Raw genomic sequence first — 18922 nt, forward strand, 5'->3', positions numbered from 1 at the left:
TTCACATGAACTAGGGGACCATTCATGACCAAAAACAAAAGATATAAGTACTATTCTGTTTTTTTTTTAAAAATCATTTTTTTAATCCTAAAAATGCTTCTTGACTCTTTTTTATTTATTATTTTAAAAGAATTGTATGGGAAATGAAAAAAAATGATTGTTATTATTTTATTGTTTTCTATTCAAATTTAAAAATAAAATAAAATAAAACAAAATACTACTACTACTAAAAGTGAGTTGATGAGTCAATCCATTTAACTCTTAACCCATAACAAGTTGAGCAATCTTATATAATTTAAAATGTTTGTTAACAGGGATGGAACACTCTCTTTTACTTGTTGGAGCTCTGCCAAAAAAATCACCAACATTCCTTTGCGTTGAAGCCAGCCCGGTCATTAGGTCGGAACAAAGATGAAACTACATGGTTACAATGGTGGCTATGTTTATCAAATAAGACAATGGTATGTTAAAAACATGGGATAACAAGAACCATTGCAGTGCATTCGCTTACAGAGGATGGGCTTGACGACGAATCTGATCCAATATGGCTTTTTCTTCGCACCATTGGAAAATGGAAATGGGATATGACAACATGCCAACTTGCAAAAATCAGTGGACTTTAAAAAAGTGATAACATTGGTATGAGAGCCCAGTATCGTTTGCCAGCGAAAACTAATGCTACTCAAATGCGAACAAATAAATAATTCTAGTCTTGCACACCTCTCTGCTATCTCCAAGTAGACCACCACTCATTCAAAACTTCAAAAATAGAGGTATTAATATCAATAATTTCTAAAAGGAAATTTTGTTTTTCATAAAATTTTGCAAATTTTAACACTATTACAGTGAAGACACTGTAACACAAGAAATAAAAGCTAAAGGATTAAACTGAATAAAATTAAGAGTGAAAAAAAAAATCAATCTTAAATTTAAACTTCAAAAGGAAAAAAAAAAACTTTGTCAAAATTTTGGTACAATAATAATTACATTCTACAAATGAAAATTACAAGTAAAATTATTGTCATTTAATAATTATACAACATTTTTATTGTCGTTGTTTAAACCACAAATATACTTTAAAGAAGATAATCCAACACAAAATTAAAAAAATTCACAACACTAACATTTTTTATACACAAAATTTGAATTTAAGACTCAATTTTAAAAAAGTATATTAAACATATACCACTTTAAACAACTATTTTTTTATTATACAACATTCAAATATCCTAAATATATACAAAATTTAAGTTAAAATTTAAGATAACATAAATTACAAAATATTCGTGAGTTCTAATACTTTTGATATTGTTTTTTTTTTTACATTATCTTTATAAAACGCCAAATCAAGTAATAAAGAGAAAAAAGATAATAAGTAAGTAGAACTTGATGTTGAACGAGTAGAAAGATGTGTGAAGTAAACAAATATTAGTGAAGCAGTTTGATATGGCAAAATTTCTTAGCTCCCGCGTCTTTCTGTATTCTCCAAAAGCACCAAAAACAACGCCTCCAACACCCTGCACTGACGAGAGACACAAAACACACTCTTTGACTGCCACCGCCATTGCCAACACACGCCCACTTCACCACTCTCATCCTCGTACCTCTCAAAAAACGAATGCCACAATCCTTAACTTACCTCCTAAGAAAATCAAACTATAAATAACCTCTTTCTCTAATCTCAAACCCACCACTCCACACACTGATCCAACCAAAATAACAGAATGACAACATCCCCAAACACGCCCCAACAAAACGTTCAGCAATCGTTCGAAGCCTTCTACCAGAAGTGGCTTTCAAGTCAAGAGAATTTACTAGAACGGCTTCTCACGGTGTCCGCAATGCCCGATTCAGCCGCCGAAGTAGAGCGCCGGAGCAGGCTAATCGAAGAGGTGATGTGTCATTACCGGCAATACTTGGAAGAGAAATCGAAGGTGGCGTCCGTGGACGTGTTCCTTCTATTTTCCCCGACGTGGCTTTCTGCGTACGAAGGAGCTTTGCTATGGATTGGGGATTACAAGCCTTCGCTGATTCTCCGTCTGGTAGACGGCGCCGTGGAGGGTTTAACGGCGGAGCAGAGGGAGAGGGTGGAGCGAATGAGGGAAGAGACGAAGAGAGCGGAGAGAGAGGTGTCGGAGGCAATGGCAAGTGTTCAAGAGAGCATGGCGAGTCCGCGCGTGGTAGGACTGGTGAGGGTGTTGGACGGAGAGATAACGGAGTTGGAATCAGCGATTGAGGGGCTGAAGAGGGCACTGGTGAGGGTTTGGAAGAGAGCGGATGAGCTTCGTGCGTCCACGGTGAGGAAGGTGGTGGGGATTCTGAGTCCGCCGCAGACGGTGCAGTTTCTGGCGGCGACGATGCTCTTTCAGATGAGGGTACGGAAGTGGGGTTTGCAGAGAGACGAGGTCGACGGGGGACCCTCCTCTTGAAATCTAAATCCCCAAAATCATTCCCTCTCTCCTCCAACATTTCCTTTTCCTTATTAGGAATAAATTTATTTTTTTTCAATTGGCTCGTTGAAAAAGTTATTTATTTGAATAATTTCAATTTTTTTATTTCTTATGACTGTAATCCTTTTGTTAAAATTTTAAAAGTGTACTCAATTTAAAATTGAGAAAGACTATAAAATATAAATTTAAGTAACTTATTTGTTTTAAATAATTTTAAATTTGTGAATTTTTTATTTATAAAATATTTAAAATATGAAAAGATATAACGAAATTTTATTTGTGCTGTGCTAATTTTTCTGTAAATTTTATTATTAAAAATGGAGTAAAATAATGCTTAGATGTTCAAAATTATTTAAGGTTTTGTTTTCATTTTAATGTGGTAAAAGTTTTTCGTTTAGCACGAAATTATTTGAATATTAAGTCATATATAAAGAGAAACATAAAAAATTAATTTACAGCTATAACTTTCATAATTTTAAATCATAAAATACTTTTTTATCATACAGCTCTTTGTATATATAAAGGAACCGAATTAAACGATATAAAATATTAAAATTAGTCGTACTATATAATATTTAAAGCATAAATAATAAATAAATAATTGTTATAATTTCTCATGTTTATAACACATTTACTGTGATAAAATCGTGTAATTTTAATGATTAAATTTATGAAAATTATTTTCAAAAATATTATTTTATTAAATTTTAACGATTAGTGTTATTTAACTTAATGATCTGTTTTATGTATACACGTAAATAAATTAAGATCAAACGATATTGAGTGTTATATTTAATAAATTTATAAATCTAATAAATTTTTTATTTCTCAAACTTATTTAAGTCACATGATATTAATAACCAGCTTTTTCCTTTCCTTTCTAGAGTAATATATTTAATATAATTTTCTCAATCTATTTTAAAATGATACTAGCAATACTCTTTGATATTTTTTAGTATATTTTTTTATTATTACTTAAAATTTATAAAAATTATGAAAATAGAAAGTGAGACGAGAGACGATATACTTTAAAAGTAGAATTCACAGTCCAACTTTGCATCTTCTATGGAGACATTCTTTTAAAGTCATAAAACAAATCAAAAGGTCTAAGAGCACTAGACCCAACAAGTCACAAACCTTTAATCCATGCCTTGTGTATTATTTCAGACGTTATATTGATAACCAGCTATGTTCTTAATTTTGTAAAGTAATATATATAAGGTTTTTCTTAATCCCTTTTTTACAATTCCTTTTACATTCTCTGTTGAGACAAGACAAACAAGCCCGATGGTTGATTCGGGTATTCAAATTAGATTTGACCTTAAAACTTTAGAAAATAAATGCTAGCAAAGATATGTTTAAACTTTTATTTCATCTTAAAAATGCTAAAATTAACGATAAAATGTTCAAAACTAGTTATAGACACATAAAAGCTATATAAAAAGGATAAAACTTTATTAGGAGTTGTATTTATCACTATTAAGAAGTGTATTTTTATTTAAAAGAATTGAATTATAGTTTATATTAATCTTATAAAATATATATTTGAAAATAAAAATATAATTTAAGCATATTTTAAAACAAGTGAAAATAATTTTCTCTAATATTAACAACCCACGGCCCAACATTAATGAGCTGTTTGGATACATTTTGCATAAGGAATTGAAAAAAAAAATATAGGCCCATTTATATCCAATTACGCAAAAAAGTTGACCAAAAAAGATACTTTCTAAAAACAGTCATTGGAAACAGTGCTGTGACAAAAATAGAAAACCAGACTCCCCCTATTTCTTACTTTGATATTTTATTCTCTACCATTTTTTTTTCTCATTGAATACATTTATTTTCATTTTATACCAACAACGGATGTAGTTGGTTGAATGTAGCATAAAAAGAATTGTATTAAACTTGTCACCACCTAATAACAAATCGGCAACTAAGATTTAAAAGTTTACATTGGATGAAGTAGTTGCACTTTTATTTAACCATTTTTTAATACGTATTTAAAGATTATATTTTTCAGATAAAAAATTAAAATTTTAATAAATAATAAACATGTGTTTAAAATTATATCACATCTTTAGCATTTTAATCCATATTTGTAATATTATATTTTTAATAAAAATATTATATATACATTTTTTTATTTCTTGCCTTTAATCCCACGTTAAAAAAAGTATTTATATAATTATGAAGTACTGGAAAACCGAAAGATTCATCTGCAAATTAGAATCAAAATTGGGATCTAATTTACACTTTTGATATATCAACTAAAATGCAACTATCGTAGTTTGATCGTCTAAATTAAATAGCTCTAAATATTTATTTATTTTTCTTAGAAGTATATAAAAGGTTGGATTTTTAAAACATTTTTTAAATATATTAGAATTTAATTTGAATACATTGACACTGATAAAAAAAAATATTTAAACTGTCACGAGATTATAAATTAGCACATCTATAAAAATAAAAATAGTTCATTTTTATAATAATTAGTTTAAATTTCATACTCACGGTGTATTCTATTTATTTGGCAGTGTAGAATATTCTATACTAACCATGTATTAAAATTAAACTCAGTTTATTAGTTAGTTTGACAATTAATTTCATCACCTCCCTTAAATACATATCTACATAAAAATAAATGTATATATTATAATTAAAATAAGAGTGGGCATGGTTTAAATTTAACAAATAAACTGCAAAAGTAAGGGGTTTTTTGCTTATACACATAACGTATGTAATATTTTAACACAAACTTGTTATTTAAGATTAAACATAAAAAACATAAAATTTATAATATTAAACATTTATTAATAACTTTTATTTTTGGTAAATTTAAAAGAAATATAACACGAAGACTTATTAAGAGGTTACCCTTTTTAGTACTAATATTTTCTAAGTATAAAAGGTGAATGAAACTCAATGCATTAACGCTAATATAAATATACCTAAACATATATTGTTAATTTAGGCTTAAAAATGTAACATACTTCGACCTTGTTATATTAAAATTAAAATATTAAACAACTTAATTTCAAAAATTAGCTTAATGAGATGTTAAGTTTCAATGTTAGTTAAGTGCACGAGTTAAGTTAATCAAAGTTAAAAGATGTTATTATATAAATAAATATCATTAAATTTATGATAATCATTTTTTTAAAAATAGTTTAAAATTTTGTCTAATTAATTACTTGATAGTATACTTTCCTATGCTGATATTATATATATATATATATATATATATATATATATATGGATAGATAACATTGGTAGAAGCAAAGTGTTTCTTTTAATTGCAAGAACAATCCCGCTTGCATGATCTGATCTTTTGAGTTAAATTAGGTATGATTCATTATCCATTCTAATATAGTACTAGAGCTAATCTCATTAACTATATTAACAAGGTATCTCTTATATAATGACTTGGATAGTTTCAGTCAGCTAATCTATTCTTAATTTGAACACCACATATGGTTGGAATGGTCTCTTTCAGCAAGCTTATTATCATCTCTTGGGCTGGTCAAAGCGAGTCTGTCACTACTCAAAGTGCCAATTTTGACTGTTGACCGACATTTGTTTTGGATCCTTCTTTATGAAAGTGAAAAGTAAATGTCTTATATTGTTCGCATCATATAATTGTGCCATTGTGGTGATGTGCCTAGATTCTAATCCAATGGCAAAGGCAAAGCATTCCAATTAAAAGAGATGACACGACAGGAAAAACAAAAAAAGATACACTGAAAAAGAGAAGAGACAAGAAAGGGATGAAAAAGGAAGTTATATTATTGCCTCTCTTTTTTTCACTAAACGAACATGGGTTTGGCTAACCTCACTTGCAAAATAAAGTACAGAGAGACCGTGAAGTTGTGCAAAGGTGAATGGAAGACCATGCACCTTTCAAATGCAAAAGTTAAACACGTCGTACAAGATTTTAGAAAAATGCTAAATTGTTCATTTTTGTTTTCACCAAATTACATATATAGGAAAATTCAAAAGTCGTTTTTTAATTTACTAATTGACAATATTTTCTGGGTAGTGCCCATATAGCGAGGCTAGTTATGTTTATCTACAGAGGGTCATTCTCAGAGTTCTAGTCTCACCTCGTGAACTTGATTTCCATAACACACACAGACAGAGATGGAGGGACAAGTGTGACAGAAGTTGAAGTGGTGATCTTGATGGATCGAATAAACTTTTTAAAAAAAATTTCATATATAAAAATTATTTTAATCATCAATTAAAAATTATTTTATAATTTCTATGGTATATATAACCATTTATCTGATATGGGTCGAAGGAAAAAACTAGTTATTTGGAGAGTAATGATTTCTGACGCAACACTCACTATACATATGGAAACATTTTCTTGTGTCTTTGAGAGAGTGGGTCCAAACTAAGAAGACAAGGGTACTTCATTCACGTGTTCTCTTTAGGAAACGAGGGGTTGCTGACTAACACTATTTAAATCCACTTAAAATGCGAACAAAAATTGGAGTAGGCGCTGAATCACTTACCTGGGGCCATGTTTCTCTTTCAAATGACAGGGTTCAAAGATAGGGTGAATCTGCAGGGCCATAGTTCCTGTTTCTGTCCTCTTTCATATCATATTGTATTTAATGATTATATATGGGAGTTCAATGCCAGTGCTACTAGATCTCCCTGAATATATATATATATATATATATATATATATATATAATTATTAAAAATTTATTTATAAAAATATATCTGATAAAATTTCTGTAGAACTGAATATTTATCAGTGGTCTAATATTTAAACTGAATAAATTATGATATGATATTAAAAAGTTAAACTTTTTTAAATCTTATAAAATATAATGTGACCATATTTTTAATCAAAGCAGAATATCTTAACATTGATGCCACTATCGACCTTTAAGTCTTTATCTTGCTGGCAAAATTGGATTTTAGGGTATGGATAGCATATGCTGTCTTTCTTTGCCTATATAAATTAGTAAATAAATTTCTAGCCAACTGTTATTCCTAATGCATTCGCATTCGTTTGCCAGAGAACAATGTCACTGTATCCTTAATTCCCATGAGGCAGCATTGGAGAAGGTTCCTCTAATACCTTAATAAAGTGTTGATCACCAAATAATTAGAAACGAAGTTTAATATAATAATACATTAACCGATACTAGAATCGAATATTTGGCGACAATAGCTCTTAGTTGCTTCATTTTTAAAGAATATAATTTGATTAAAAAATAATAATTGAAATAATTTTAATCATAAACTTGGGATTAGCACATGGTTTGAAGCCCAACCCCATGGACAATAAATCTTCCATATTGTCATTTCTGAACAAACAGACAGAGATGTTAAGCTAAATAGTCGCATTACAATCAAATCATTATTATTTCGGAATATTTGACTATACCAGCACTGGCAGAGCATCTAGAAGATCTTGAAAAATATGCCCTAAGATCCATACATAATTGTATATAAAGAATAAAATAATTGAGGGCAAAAAAATGGGATTAAAGTCCTGGTTGCCCTCTATTCGTGACAGAAAGACCATGGATGCCTTTTGTTCAAGTTCAAAAATTTTCGCTAGCAGGTCTTAATATTCATCGTACTATTAATCGTTCTAAATTTTTATCTGAAAAATAAATGGAATAAAGTATTTTAGGGGTTTAAGTATTAATTTTTAGTATTAAAAGTTATAGTTTTATTTAATAGTAAATGTTATTTTTTATTATGTAAATTATAAAGACGGAATCCTAATTTTAATTAAGAAACCACAATAAAATATATAAAATACCACGCTTAAGCTTAATAATTGAGGGGAAAATCATGCAAATAAAACGTAAATTTACATTTTAGGTGTGCTAGCTTAGACCCGGATGGTAGTTAGCCATAGTTAATGTTTTCTTTCATTTTATGTAGCTTCTTTGTCTCTGGGATCTCAATTTATCCCTTTAGCATAACATCCAGGAAAGAGGGTTTTCTTTCCATGTCTATAATATAACATTTGTTTTTAACCTAGCCATAAGAATTTTAAGTAATTTTCATGTATGTTTTACAAGTGCAACATAAAATAATTTTAATACTAAATTATTCATTATAAAATGTTTTGTATTTTTAGAAAAATAATCACATCCATAGTCTTTGAAAACAAAATTTATTAAATTAATATTTTTTATTTTAATTTACATTTAAAGTTTCTCCTATCTTCTTCCATAATATTAATCAATACTATTTGGGTTGTAGAGTATTAAAATTGGACTAAATTAAGCACATCTATTAAGGCATGTCCAATAAGTTAATCACAAATTGAAGTGTTTGTTTATTGGGTTCATAAGTTACATTCAATGGCAATTGCTTAATTAATTAATATAAAAATTAACATAAAACACTTCAATTGTTAATTAACTAATCTTTTAATGTAAACTCATTTTATACTTCTTTTCAGTGTGTGAATAATCATTCCATCACTTTTTTTTTCTCTCTCAGACTGATTTTCAGTTTCCGTCAGCCCGTGTTAACGAATTTTACTCGATATTCAGAGTTATTTTCCAAGGAGTTGTGCTACTTTGTTGCATTTAAATTCATCTTTTTTTTCTTTGTCTTCAATATTTTTTAAAAATAATTTTAGCAAGTTTTTAAAACTGCATCAATTCTTATTTCACTTCTTTATTTGTCTAAAACTCCATTCTTGGTTTTTAAGCGATGTCAAGGGCTACAGTAAATGGAGCTTTTTGTGCCTCCAATTTATATTTATTGCATCCTAATAATAACAAGAACCTCTAGAGGACGTTCTTATATAAACCTTCTTGAACGGAGACAATTAACATTGTTTCAAATTTCTTATTATTCTTAAATTAATTGTGATTTTTTTTCAAATAAAATGATTCAAATAAATGTATTTTTATCATCAATAAATTATTATTTTATCAAGTAATTAAATTAATTTTCCTTTAAATGCATATATTTTTACGATTATATTTTACCAATATTTACAAATTCTTAAATAATACACAAGATACTTGTTAGTTAGGGAACAAAATAATCTTCTGACAACCATTTAACACCCTTAGGTATTGTCTCTCAAAACAATAACATATATCATTTATTGTTTATTTTATATTTTTTTTCAAAATTAATTATGCATATTAATGTTATAATTTTAACCATGACTTAGAAGCAAGGTCTCACAGTCAATTGTTTAATGTTAAAGAATAAAGAAAATAATGATAAAACGAGACAAAGTGAAAAAAAAAAAATGAAAATGAGATCATTAATTAATTGAATGCTTTTCCTGTGTTGATTAAGGTAAGCACTGTTAACAAGTGCTGACCTTTTCCATGGAATACACGTAATTTTTGTCCTTTCCTAGTCAATCATACACTTCCTTCTTTTTTCCTTTGCTATTTTTCTTTCTCCCTTTTCACTTTAGAATATATTTAAGTCTTGTTCAATCGCACTTAATTCAAAGTTTTTCCCCATGCGTCCCCACCATTAAGCATAAATCAATTTCGCTCTTAATATTTTTTTTCCGTGTCAAAATATGCATTGGACATGAATTAGCCATCTTGAATGGAGTATTGTCAAGAAGGCCAGTGATAATGCAGCTAATATATAATAGTAAAATAGTCATTATTTCTAGCTTGTAGATATAGGAGACATTTGTATCCTTTTGTTTCTCCTTGAAATGATCGATCTCGTTTAGTCTGGTTGAGAAGCTGTTGATTTGTCAAACACATATACGTTCAGCTTCTCGCCTTATTAAGTGGTCCTGAAAAATCACATCTTTCATGGGCTAACGACTGAAAATACACAAGATTGCTTGGTTATAGCCCTTTTATTTGTTTTCATCAGTATGGAATCTGATTCAGTCATACATGGTTGCGTAAGTGTCTATAGTAACGACGTGCCATAGCTATAAGTTTCCTTTAAGTAATTGTTTGCGGTTGGTACAAGTATACAGTGGATATAGCATTTGTGGGCTTAATTTTGGAATGATTTTTCATTTTTTTTTCTTGTAGTCCAGCTGAGTATTGATTCTCTTTTTTATTAACATGGTCATGATGACAGCTCTAAATTGATTCGAAAATAAAAAAGATTACCAATAACAATTAAAGATGTTATAATATGCCAACGACTATAAGAGAGAGATGCTGCTGTGCAGCTGTGGAGATCGATCTGAAAATGAATGTCCCATTCTAATTTGTTGCATCAAAAGACAAGAGGTCTTTCAATGACAGACGAAATCCTTCCATCTCATGTGGCTATAATAATTTTGTTAGTCAAAGATTCAGTTGCCTCGTTAGCATCTAAATTTTATTATTAATTCACCACAATTATTATTATTATGTTGTGTTCATCAATGTCGGAATAAAACAAATGCACTTTGTTATCAAGAAAATTGTGGATGTTAATGGATTAGCACTTGTGACTTTGGAATATGCTTAATTTGAGTAAAATAGTAAAAGTTTCTTCTTAAAGGGAACGAATCGGAAGTAGCTAGGTGAAAAATAATGAGTTTGAAACAATAAGATAAACTAGTCTGAATTTTGAATTAATTTATTAGTTCTTGAAATTTTCAGGGATCGAATCCAATAGTGAATATCTGTGGTAGGAATTATGTGCCTTTCAATGATGTTGACATCGTTTCTTTAATGCCAAGCACCCAAAATGGCTCAATCTATATTAAAAAAAATGCTCTGGTATGCCTATCTGCGAATTACGTACGATGAATTCTCAGATCGAATTGCTTTCCCAAGCCAAAGCAGTTGACTGTTGCGCAAGCTTAAAGAAGCAAAAACTCAATGAAATCAACGACTTGCAAATAATTATTATTTCGGGTTTTGTTTTGCCGTTTATGGTTTAATTTTCACTCTAATATTCTACCACATTGACATCATGCATACTCCATCAAAAATTTGCATCGCCATTGTTTTCACATTCGTCACTAGTGACGATGCCAACCATTATCCTTTATCTTGGTCAAATGCGTCCCAGTGTCGAAGTGGTACTTATTCATTCACAGATATTTCAGCAAGGTGGCTGTCCTTAAGAGTGTAGTCGAGGGTTCTTGTCCTCGATAATTGACGCTCCAACCACAGAAAAAGAGGGTCAACTGGTAACTCTATAGTCTAAATATGCACGTTCCAAAACAATAGAATCATCAGACAGCACTTCTCCTAGAATAAAGAAAACAAATGAATATTCAGAAATAGGATTATTTTTTTATATATAGTTTTTAGAAATTATATATACTAAAATATAATTTTTTTAAAAAATTATAGAAAAATAGAATTTAAAATCACCAATAACGATTTTAAGTGTAAGTACATAAATTCAAAGATAAAAGATAAAAAAATATTAGTTTTTGCTAAAACTGCATATTTTTGTTTTAGATAAATGCAAATTGTTTTCTGAACAAATAAATGGAATTGTACCCATATGTTTTTGAGAAATGAGGGGGAGGGGATATTATACATGTCCTCGAAATACAAAATAAGTACATTTCGAACTAGTTAATTTACCGGATTAAAACAAACATTTGAAAAATATAATATCTGATTTTTTTAGGGGATTAAGTACTCTTTTTTAAAAAATAAATTATTAACCATATTATATGACTTATAAATATGATATTTTTTACCTATAAATATCATTTACATTAAATAATTTTGTTTAAATTAAAAAATATATTTATAATATAAGGAGACTAACTCTCTTCCAACAGATTTATAAGTACATGTTCATAAAATAAAATAATTGTTGTTATATCAAAATATAAAATTTATTTAAGGTTTAACTTCTTGAATAATTAAATTTTTTTGAAAGGATATACTAATCCATCTCACACAGAAAGTGAGAAAACAAAACTAATTAAATAGTTGTGGTCTTGTGAAAAGGACTCTCGAATAGTACAAATAGTTGTTTTATGGATTTCCTGTAAAGCCGAGCAGTAATATTTTTTAAAAAAAATGTTAAATATAAAAAGATTATAAATTATAAATTTGATCTTTATAATTTTTTTAAAATAAAAAAACTTTGAAAAAACATGTTTCTCTTATTTTTCAGTCAATTTTTTTTGCTTGATTTGAACAACGTGAATTAATATTGTAAACCAAGTCTGTCATACTCTTTTTTTTTCATATCAATTCGTGCACAAAAAAAAAAACCGCAATTTTTTATTAAGAATATGTTCAAAATAATAATATATTGATAATATATTTTTAATCAATAATTTCAGAATATGTGTTAACATTTATTTTTCTTTTTACAGGTTTTTAATATAAATAAATTATCATTAGGTACTGAATCTGTTGGCTATCATTTTCATTGCTTTCATAAATGAAGCTTAATTAAGCCGCAATTAATAATTTTCTTTTTCTTTGAGTTGGAGAGAAGTGAATCTTCACTGAACATTTTCATTGTCCATGCTTTCTAGAAACACAAGAAACTTGTCACCTCTTATCTGAATCACTTTTATTTTTGTCACTTTCTAGCATTTTTAACGTGGTCCCTCCTTGGTTTTAAATAAGAAGTCAATTTCGGCGGCTACCCTCTTCCGTGAATCCCCTGCTTTCCATGCCCATCTCTTCACCTTATTACGATGAATTGAATCATAAATCCACAACTTCAAATTTAAAAAAGCTGTATTATCAATAGGATTTTCTTGGCCATGACTGTGAAATAAAAGTAATAGAACCCTCTATTGAGGATAAAATAATTAAAGATGTATTATCATTTTATGCAACATTATTTCCGTATTATCGTTATACATGTAAGTTGTCACGCGTAACATTGACATATTGGAAGGGGTACTTAAATAAAAATGAATAAGTGAGGGTATTAATGATTTAGATGATTAAAAGTTAGGCTGTATAAATCGAATTACGAGTCTGTTAGCAAAATATTCTCTATTTGCACTCACATTTTCTTATGTACATTATTACTGTCCTAAATAAATTTTTAACATTTCTTAAGCATTATATTTATTATATGACTTAAATATGTTTTAATTTTCTTTAAATAAAATTTATTTTAAACTACTATCTATTAAAAAATTTATTTTAATGCCTAATTATTTTTTTTCATATGTCACATCTAATGTCTCTTTCAACTTACTTTTAAGTCCCGAATTCACATTGTCATTTTATTTTTAAGATTCAAAATCTTTTAGTGTTTCAAAATTAGAATTTTATGTATTTTTATTTAAATTTAAATTTAAATATTTATAAATATAATTAATTTTAAATTATTAATTAGAACCTCATATTTTTACTTTATACACTCACCTTGATTTAAAAAAAAACAGTTCTAATTTTTAATAGTTATATAGACATTTATATAAAAATAGCATAATAATATGAAATATTTTTAAGAAAATAAAAACAATGAATATTTACCATGCTCATGAAAAAGTTTGGTCATACAATTATGTATAAATGATAAAAAAAAAAACTAAATATTAAACTCTAATAATATTATTGTTTTAAAAAGTCATGTACACTTATTTTAATATTAATTATTTAAATAAAAATAGTTAATTTTTTTTACTTTTCATAATAATCAAATATCTTTATTCAATCAATTATTTATGTATGATATAACATGGTTAACTTTAAACTAACAATGAATGAATGAAGTATCTTTATGCATTTTCTTCTTCAGAGATGTCAGGTCCACATTTTAATAAAAATTAATATATATATAGAGATATATAAATATTTTTATTTTAAAAATATAAAACAATAAGTATTTATTATAATTATAAAAAATCATATCACATAATTATATATAAGTAATTAAATATAAAAAATATTCAGTGGTTATATTACCATTTTAAAAAAATCATATATTTCAAAATTTAAAGTTACTTATTTAAACAAGATATGAATAATGTTATTACTTTTTCACAACAATCAAATTAATTAGTATTTTCTCTATCTGCATAAAATATTTTTGAAGTATTTGGAGGAGTCATGACTTTCTTTATCATTGAAAGGGTTTGCCGTTAAATATATAATAAATTTTTAATTAAAAATAATATGATTTAATATATTCATAATATTAAATATTTATGTTTTTAACAAATTTTAATGTTTATTTTGTTAGTTTGATGATTATATTAATTAGATTTATATTATGTTTGCTTTGCACAAGTTATAAAAAATTAGTTTACTCAAAGCCGGTTGCGTATTTAACTACTCCACAAGCGACATCCTATTTTGGGTGGTCATGATAAACTGTATCTGTTCGTGCTTCCATGATTGATATAAGCATAAATATCGAGTATAACTTTTTGTCATTGTTATTTATATTCTCAGTTTTTTTCGGACAAAAAAATTGTTACCTGATGTATGATAGAACTTGAACCAAACACATGGTTAGAACTTGAATTTAGGGTCTCATTTTAAAAAAATATCCATACTTGAAGGCATTTTAATGCACACATATTATTATTATATTTAAGAAATAAATTAAAAAGTGGAACTTTGATATATTAATGGCGGTGTTAATACTGATTTAGCAATGGGTGGACAAGGGATTTTTGTTTTTTGTTTGTTGTGTGACAGAGGGTGGTGGTGTTTCTTTATGCAATCGTTGTCCGGAGTCCAAGTCAATGGGTGTGTGCATGAACATAGGCTGCTTCCGGTTTTCTGAGTGGGTCTTCTTCCACACGGGAGAAAATAATTGGATCACTGCTCCACCCAAACAAAGCTCATAGATCCATTATGAAAACAAAACCAGTGAGTGCTTTAGGAAAAGTAGCACTACCAACCTATCAATAAGCACCCGGGTTAAAAAATTAAAAGAAAAAAAGACCGTTGTAACAGAAATACGAACATGAACAACCTTTTAAACCATTTAGACCCTTTACGGTGACCTCTCCAATGTTACTACTTAACGTAACGCTTTGGAGTTGAAATTGGAAGACCCAAATAAAAACTACCTCACTACCGTTTTCTTCTGCACTCTTCCAAGTCCAAACATGTTGCGACTCCTTTTTCTTCTCTTCCTCTCATTCTTCTCACTTCTCCCCACCGTCATATCTGACGACCGTCAAATTCTCCTGAAACTAAAATCATCCCTTCAGAACTCAAATTCCAAACTCTTTGACTCATGGAACGACACCAGTTCTGCGTGCAGTTTCGACGGCGTCGTTTGCAACTCCCTTCATTCCGTCACCGAAATCGACCTTTCCCATCGAACGCTATCCGGGGTTCTCCCTTTCGACTCTCTCTGCAACCTTTCATCGCTTCAGAAACTCGCGTTCGGTTTCAACAACTTGCACGGAAGAGTTGCAGAGGAGCTTAGGAACTGCGTTAAGTTGAAGTACTTGGACTTGGGCAACAACCGCTTCTCTGGTCCCTTCCCTGATATATCTCCTCTAAATCAATTGCAGTACCTATATTTGAACCAAAGTGGGTTTTCGGGAGCTTTTCCATGGCAGTCCCTGCTGAACATGACGCAAATGTTGCAGCTAAGTGTCGGAGATAACCCTTTCGATCTCACGCCGTTTCCTTCAGAGGTGGTGAGCCTCAAGAACTTGAATTGGCTCTATCTATCCAATTGCACTCTCGGTGGGAAACTACCGGTTGGGATTGGTAACCTCACGGAGCTTATCGATCTGGAATTCTCCAGCAATTTCATCACCGGCGATTTTCCCGCGGAAATCGGGAACCTTAGGAAACTGTGGCAGCTTGAGTTCTACGACAACTCCTTCACGGGAACGATTCCAATTGGGTTGAGAAACCTCACGGGGCTTAGCAATTTCGATGGGTCCTCGAACAAACTCGAAGGGGATTTGTCTGAGTTGAAGTACTTGAACAATCTGGTTTCGCTTCAACTTTTCGAGAACAATTTGTCTGGGGAGATTCCGGTTGAGTTAAGCGAGTTCAAACGCCTCAAGGCTCTGTCTCTGTACAGGAACAAATTGGTAGGTCCTATTCCTCAGAGAATTGGTTCTTGGGCCGACTTTGATTTCATCGACGTGTCGGAGAATTTCTTGACGGGTCCGATTCCGCCGGACATGTGCAAAATGGGCACGATGACCGCGCTGCTCGTGCTTCAGAACAACCTCACCGGCGAGATTCCGGCGAGTTATTGTAACTGTTTGACCCTGAAACGGTTCAGAGTAAGCAAAAACTCGCTCACCGGCACCGTCCCTCCGGCGATTTGGGGGTTGCCAAACGCGGAAATAATCGATATTGAAGTGAATGAGTTGGAAGGTTCGGTTACTTGGGATATCAAAAACGCGAAAAAACTCGCCAGTATATTAGCCAGGGGGAATCAATTATCCGGTGAATTACCTGAGGAAATCTCAAAAGCGACCTCGTTAGAGAGTATCGACCTGAGTGAGAATCAAATTACGGGGAACATTCCAGAAGCAATTGGCGAGCTTAAACAACTGGGTAGCCTTCATTTACAGTGCAACAAGTTAACCGGCTCCATACCGGAATCGTTAGGTTCCTGTAAATCGCTAAACGACATTGATATAGCAAAAAACTCACTCTCCGGAAAAATCCCATTGTCGTTTGGTTCTTTCCCCGCTCTGAATGCTCTTAACCTGTCAGAAAACGAACTCTCGGGTGAAATCCCGGGGAGCCTAGCGTTCCTCAGGTTGAGCCTCTTTGATTTATCGCATAACCGGTTAACCGGTCCGATTCCACAGGCTCTAACTATTCAAGCTTACAACGGAAGCCTCACCGGAAACCCCGGTTTGTGCAGCGTGGACGCCATTGGCACGTTCCCGCGTTGCTCTGCTTCCTCCGGCATGTCGAAGGACTTGCGTGCACTCATCATTTGCTTCGCGATAGCTTTGTTGTTGTTGCTCTCTTGCTTGGGAATTTACTTGCAGCTGAAGAAGAAGAAGAAGGACGAGGAGAAATACGGAAGAGGAGTGGGAGAGCGTTCGTTGAAGGAAGAATCTTGGGACGTGAAATCCTTCCACGTGTTAAGTTTCACGGAGGGGGAGATTCTAGATTCCATCAAGCAAGAGAATCTCATAGGAAAAGGAGGTTCAGGGAACGTGTACAGAGTCACGCTTTCCAACGGAAAAGAACTCGCGGTAAAGCATATATGGAACACCGATTTCACCACGGGAAAAAGGTCGTGGAGTGGAACTCCGATGCTTGCGAAGAGAAGTGGGAAATCGAAGGAGTTCGACGCGGAGGTGCAGGCTTTGAGCTCGGTGCGCCACGTGAATGTGGTGAAGCTTTATTGCAGCATAACGAGCGAGGATTCGAGTTTGTTGGTGTATGAGTATTTGCCCAATGGGAGCTTGTGGGATCGGCTTCACACGAGTAGGAAGATGGAGCTTGATTGGGAAACGAGGTATGAAATCGCGGTTGGCGCAGCCAAAGGGTTGGAGTATCTGCATCATGGGTGTGAGAGACCTGTAATTCATAGAGATGTTAAGTCTAGTAATATTTTGTTGGACGAGTTTTTGAAACCTAGGATCGCGGATTTCGGACTTGCTAAGATTGTTCAAGCCAACGTTGGCAAAGATTCTACTCACGTCATTGCCGGAACTCACGGTTATATTGCTCCTGGTTAGTTATTATTACTTATTACTGAAGTCTGTTTATGTATTTTTAATGTTATGTATGTTAATGTGTGTTGTTTGGAATGTTGCAGAATATGGGTACACGTACAGGGTGAATGAGAAGAGTGACGTGTACAGTTTTGGAGTGGTGTTGATGGAGTTGGTGACGGGTAAGAGGCCAATAGAACCAGAATTTGGAGAAAATAAGGATATTGTGAGTTGGGTGCATATCAAGGCACGGGGGAAAGAGGGGCTTAGGAGTGCGGTGGATTCGAGGATCCCAGAGATGTATAGAGAGGAAGCTTGCAAGGTATTGAGAACAGCGGTTCTGTGCACTGCAACTCTTCCAGCTTTAAGACCCACCATGAGAGCTGTGGTTCAAAAGCTTGAGGATGCTGAGCCTTGTAAATTGGTTGGAATTGTCATTAGCAAAGACGGTAGTGGAAAGAAGATAGGAGTCAACGATAAATAAAGCTCCTGCCCTAAAATTTTTGGATCATCGAAGGGAACCACCCAACTAGTTAGCTAGAATGTAAATTTTGATGGAAGAGGGAAAATATTGTAAAATATTAGCCATGGCTTCTTAAATCAGTATATTTTGAAATGGGAGACCAGAGTAGGAAAAAGGGTCTCAACCTCTTAATCCCAATAAAAATAAGAAGCAAATTCCTTTTTCCTTACTAATATATGAAACTGAGTAGTTTTTCAAACAATTGGTTTCCTCTGATGATCCCAGTGTATCATAAATGTTATAAGATGGTTGTGACTAATGCATATTCCTTCCGCTTTTCAAATTAGAATATCCTAAATCCAATGTGAACTCCATAATGCAAGCCGATTGTGAGATGTCATTAGGCGACATTCATAGAAAGAGTGAAGGAATTGACAACGCTAATTGAATGCTTGCTTTCCTACATAAACGAAAATGTCAGATAACAGA

General features: G+C 31.3%; 2 protein-coding genes across 2 annotated transcripts; both read left to right on the forward strand.

Moving 5' to 3' along the window:
* The first annotated feature begins 1237 nt into the window (after positions 1 to 1237).
* LOC113865861 (protein DOG1-like 4) lies at positions 1238 to 2449 on the forward strand. Its single transcript, XM_027500639.1, has one exon. It carries the CDS (start codon positions 1725 to 1727, stop codon positions 2427 to 2429), a length of 705 nt encoding a protein of 234 aa, XP_027356440.1. The 5' UTR covers positions 1238 to 1724; the 3' UTR covers positions 2430 to 2449.
* Positions 2450 to 14980: 12531 nt separating this feature from the next.
* LOC113864551 (receptor-like protein kinase 7) lies at positions 14981 to 18692 on the forward strand. The gene is made up of 2 exons (XM_027498398.1): positions 14981 to 17989; positions 18075 to 18692. The coding sequence occupies exons 1-2, from the start codon at positions 15427 to 15429 to the stop codon at positions 18452 to 18454; spliced, it is 2943 nt and encodes a 980-aa protein (XP_027354199.1). The 5' UTR covers positions 14981 to 15426; the 3' UTR covers positions 18455 to 18692.
* Positions 18693 to 18922: the final 230 nt, after the last annotated feature.

The sequence above is a fragment of the Abrus precatorius genome, unplaced genomic scaffold (genome assembly GCF_003935025.1).
Source record: "Abrus precatorius isolate BTA unplaced genomic scaffold, Abrus_2018 Scaffold4, whole genome shotgun sequence".
Taxonomy (NCBI): Eukaryota; Viridiplantae; Streptophyta; class Magnoliopsida; order Fabales; family Fabaceae; genus Abrus; species Abrus precatorius.

Bases quoted from the DNA above. Each gene is read 5' to 3' on its own strand.
- LOC113865861 (XM_027500639.1), top strand. From the start codon at position 1,725: ATGACAACATCCCCAAACACGCCCCAACAAAACGTTCAGCAATCGTTC.
- LOC113864551 (XM_027498398.1), top strand. From the start codon at position 15,427: ATGTTGCGACTCCTTTTTCTTCTCTTCCTCTCATTCTTCTCACTTCTC. The intron at 17,990-18,074 runs GTTAGTTATTAT...GGAATGTTGCAG, and splicing joins TCACGGTTATATTGCTCCTG to AATATGGGTACACGTACAGG.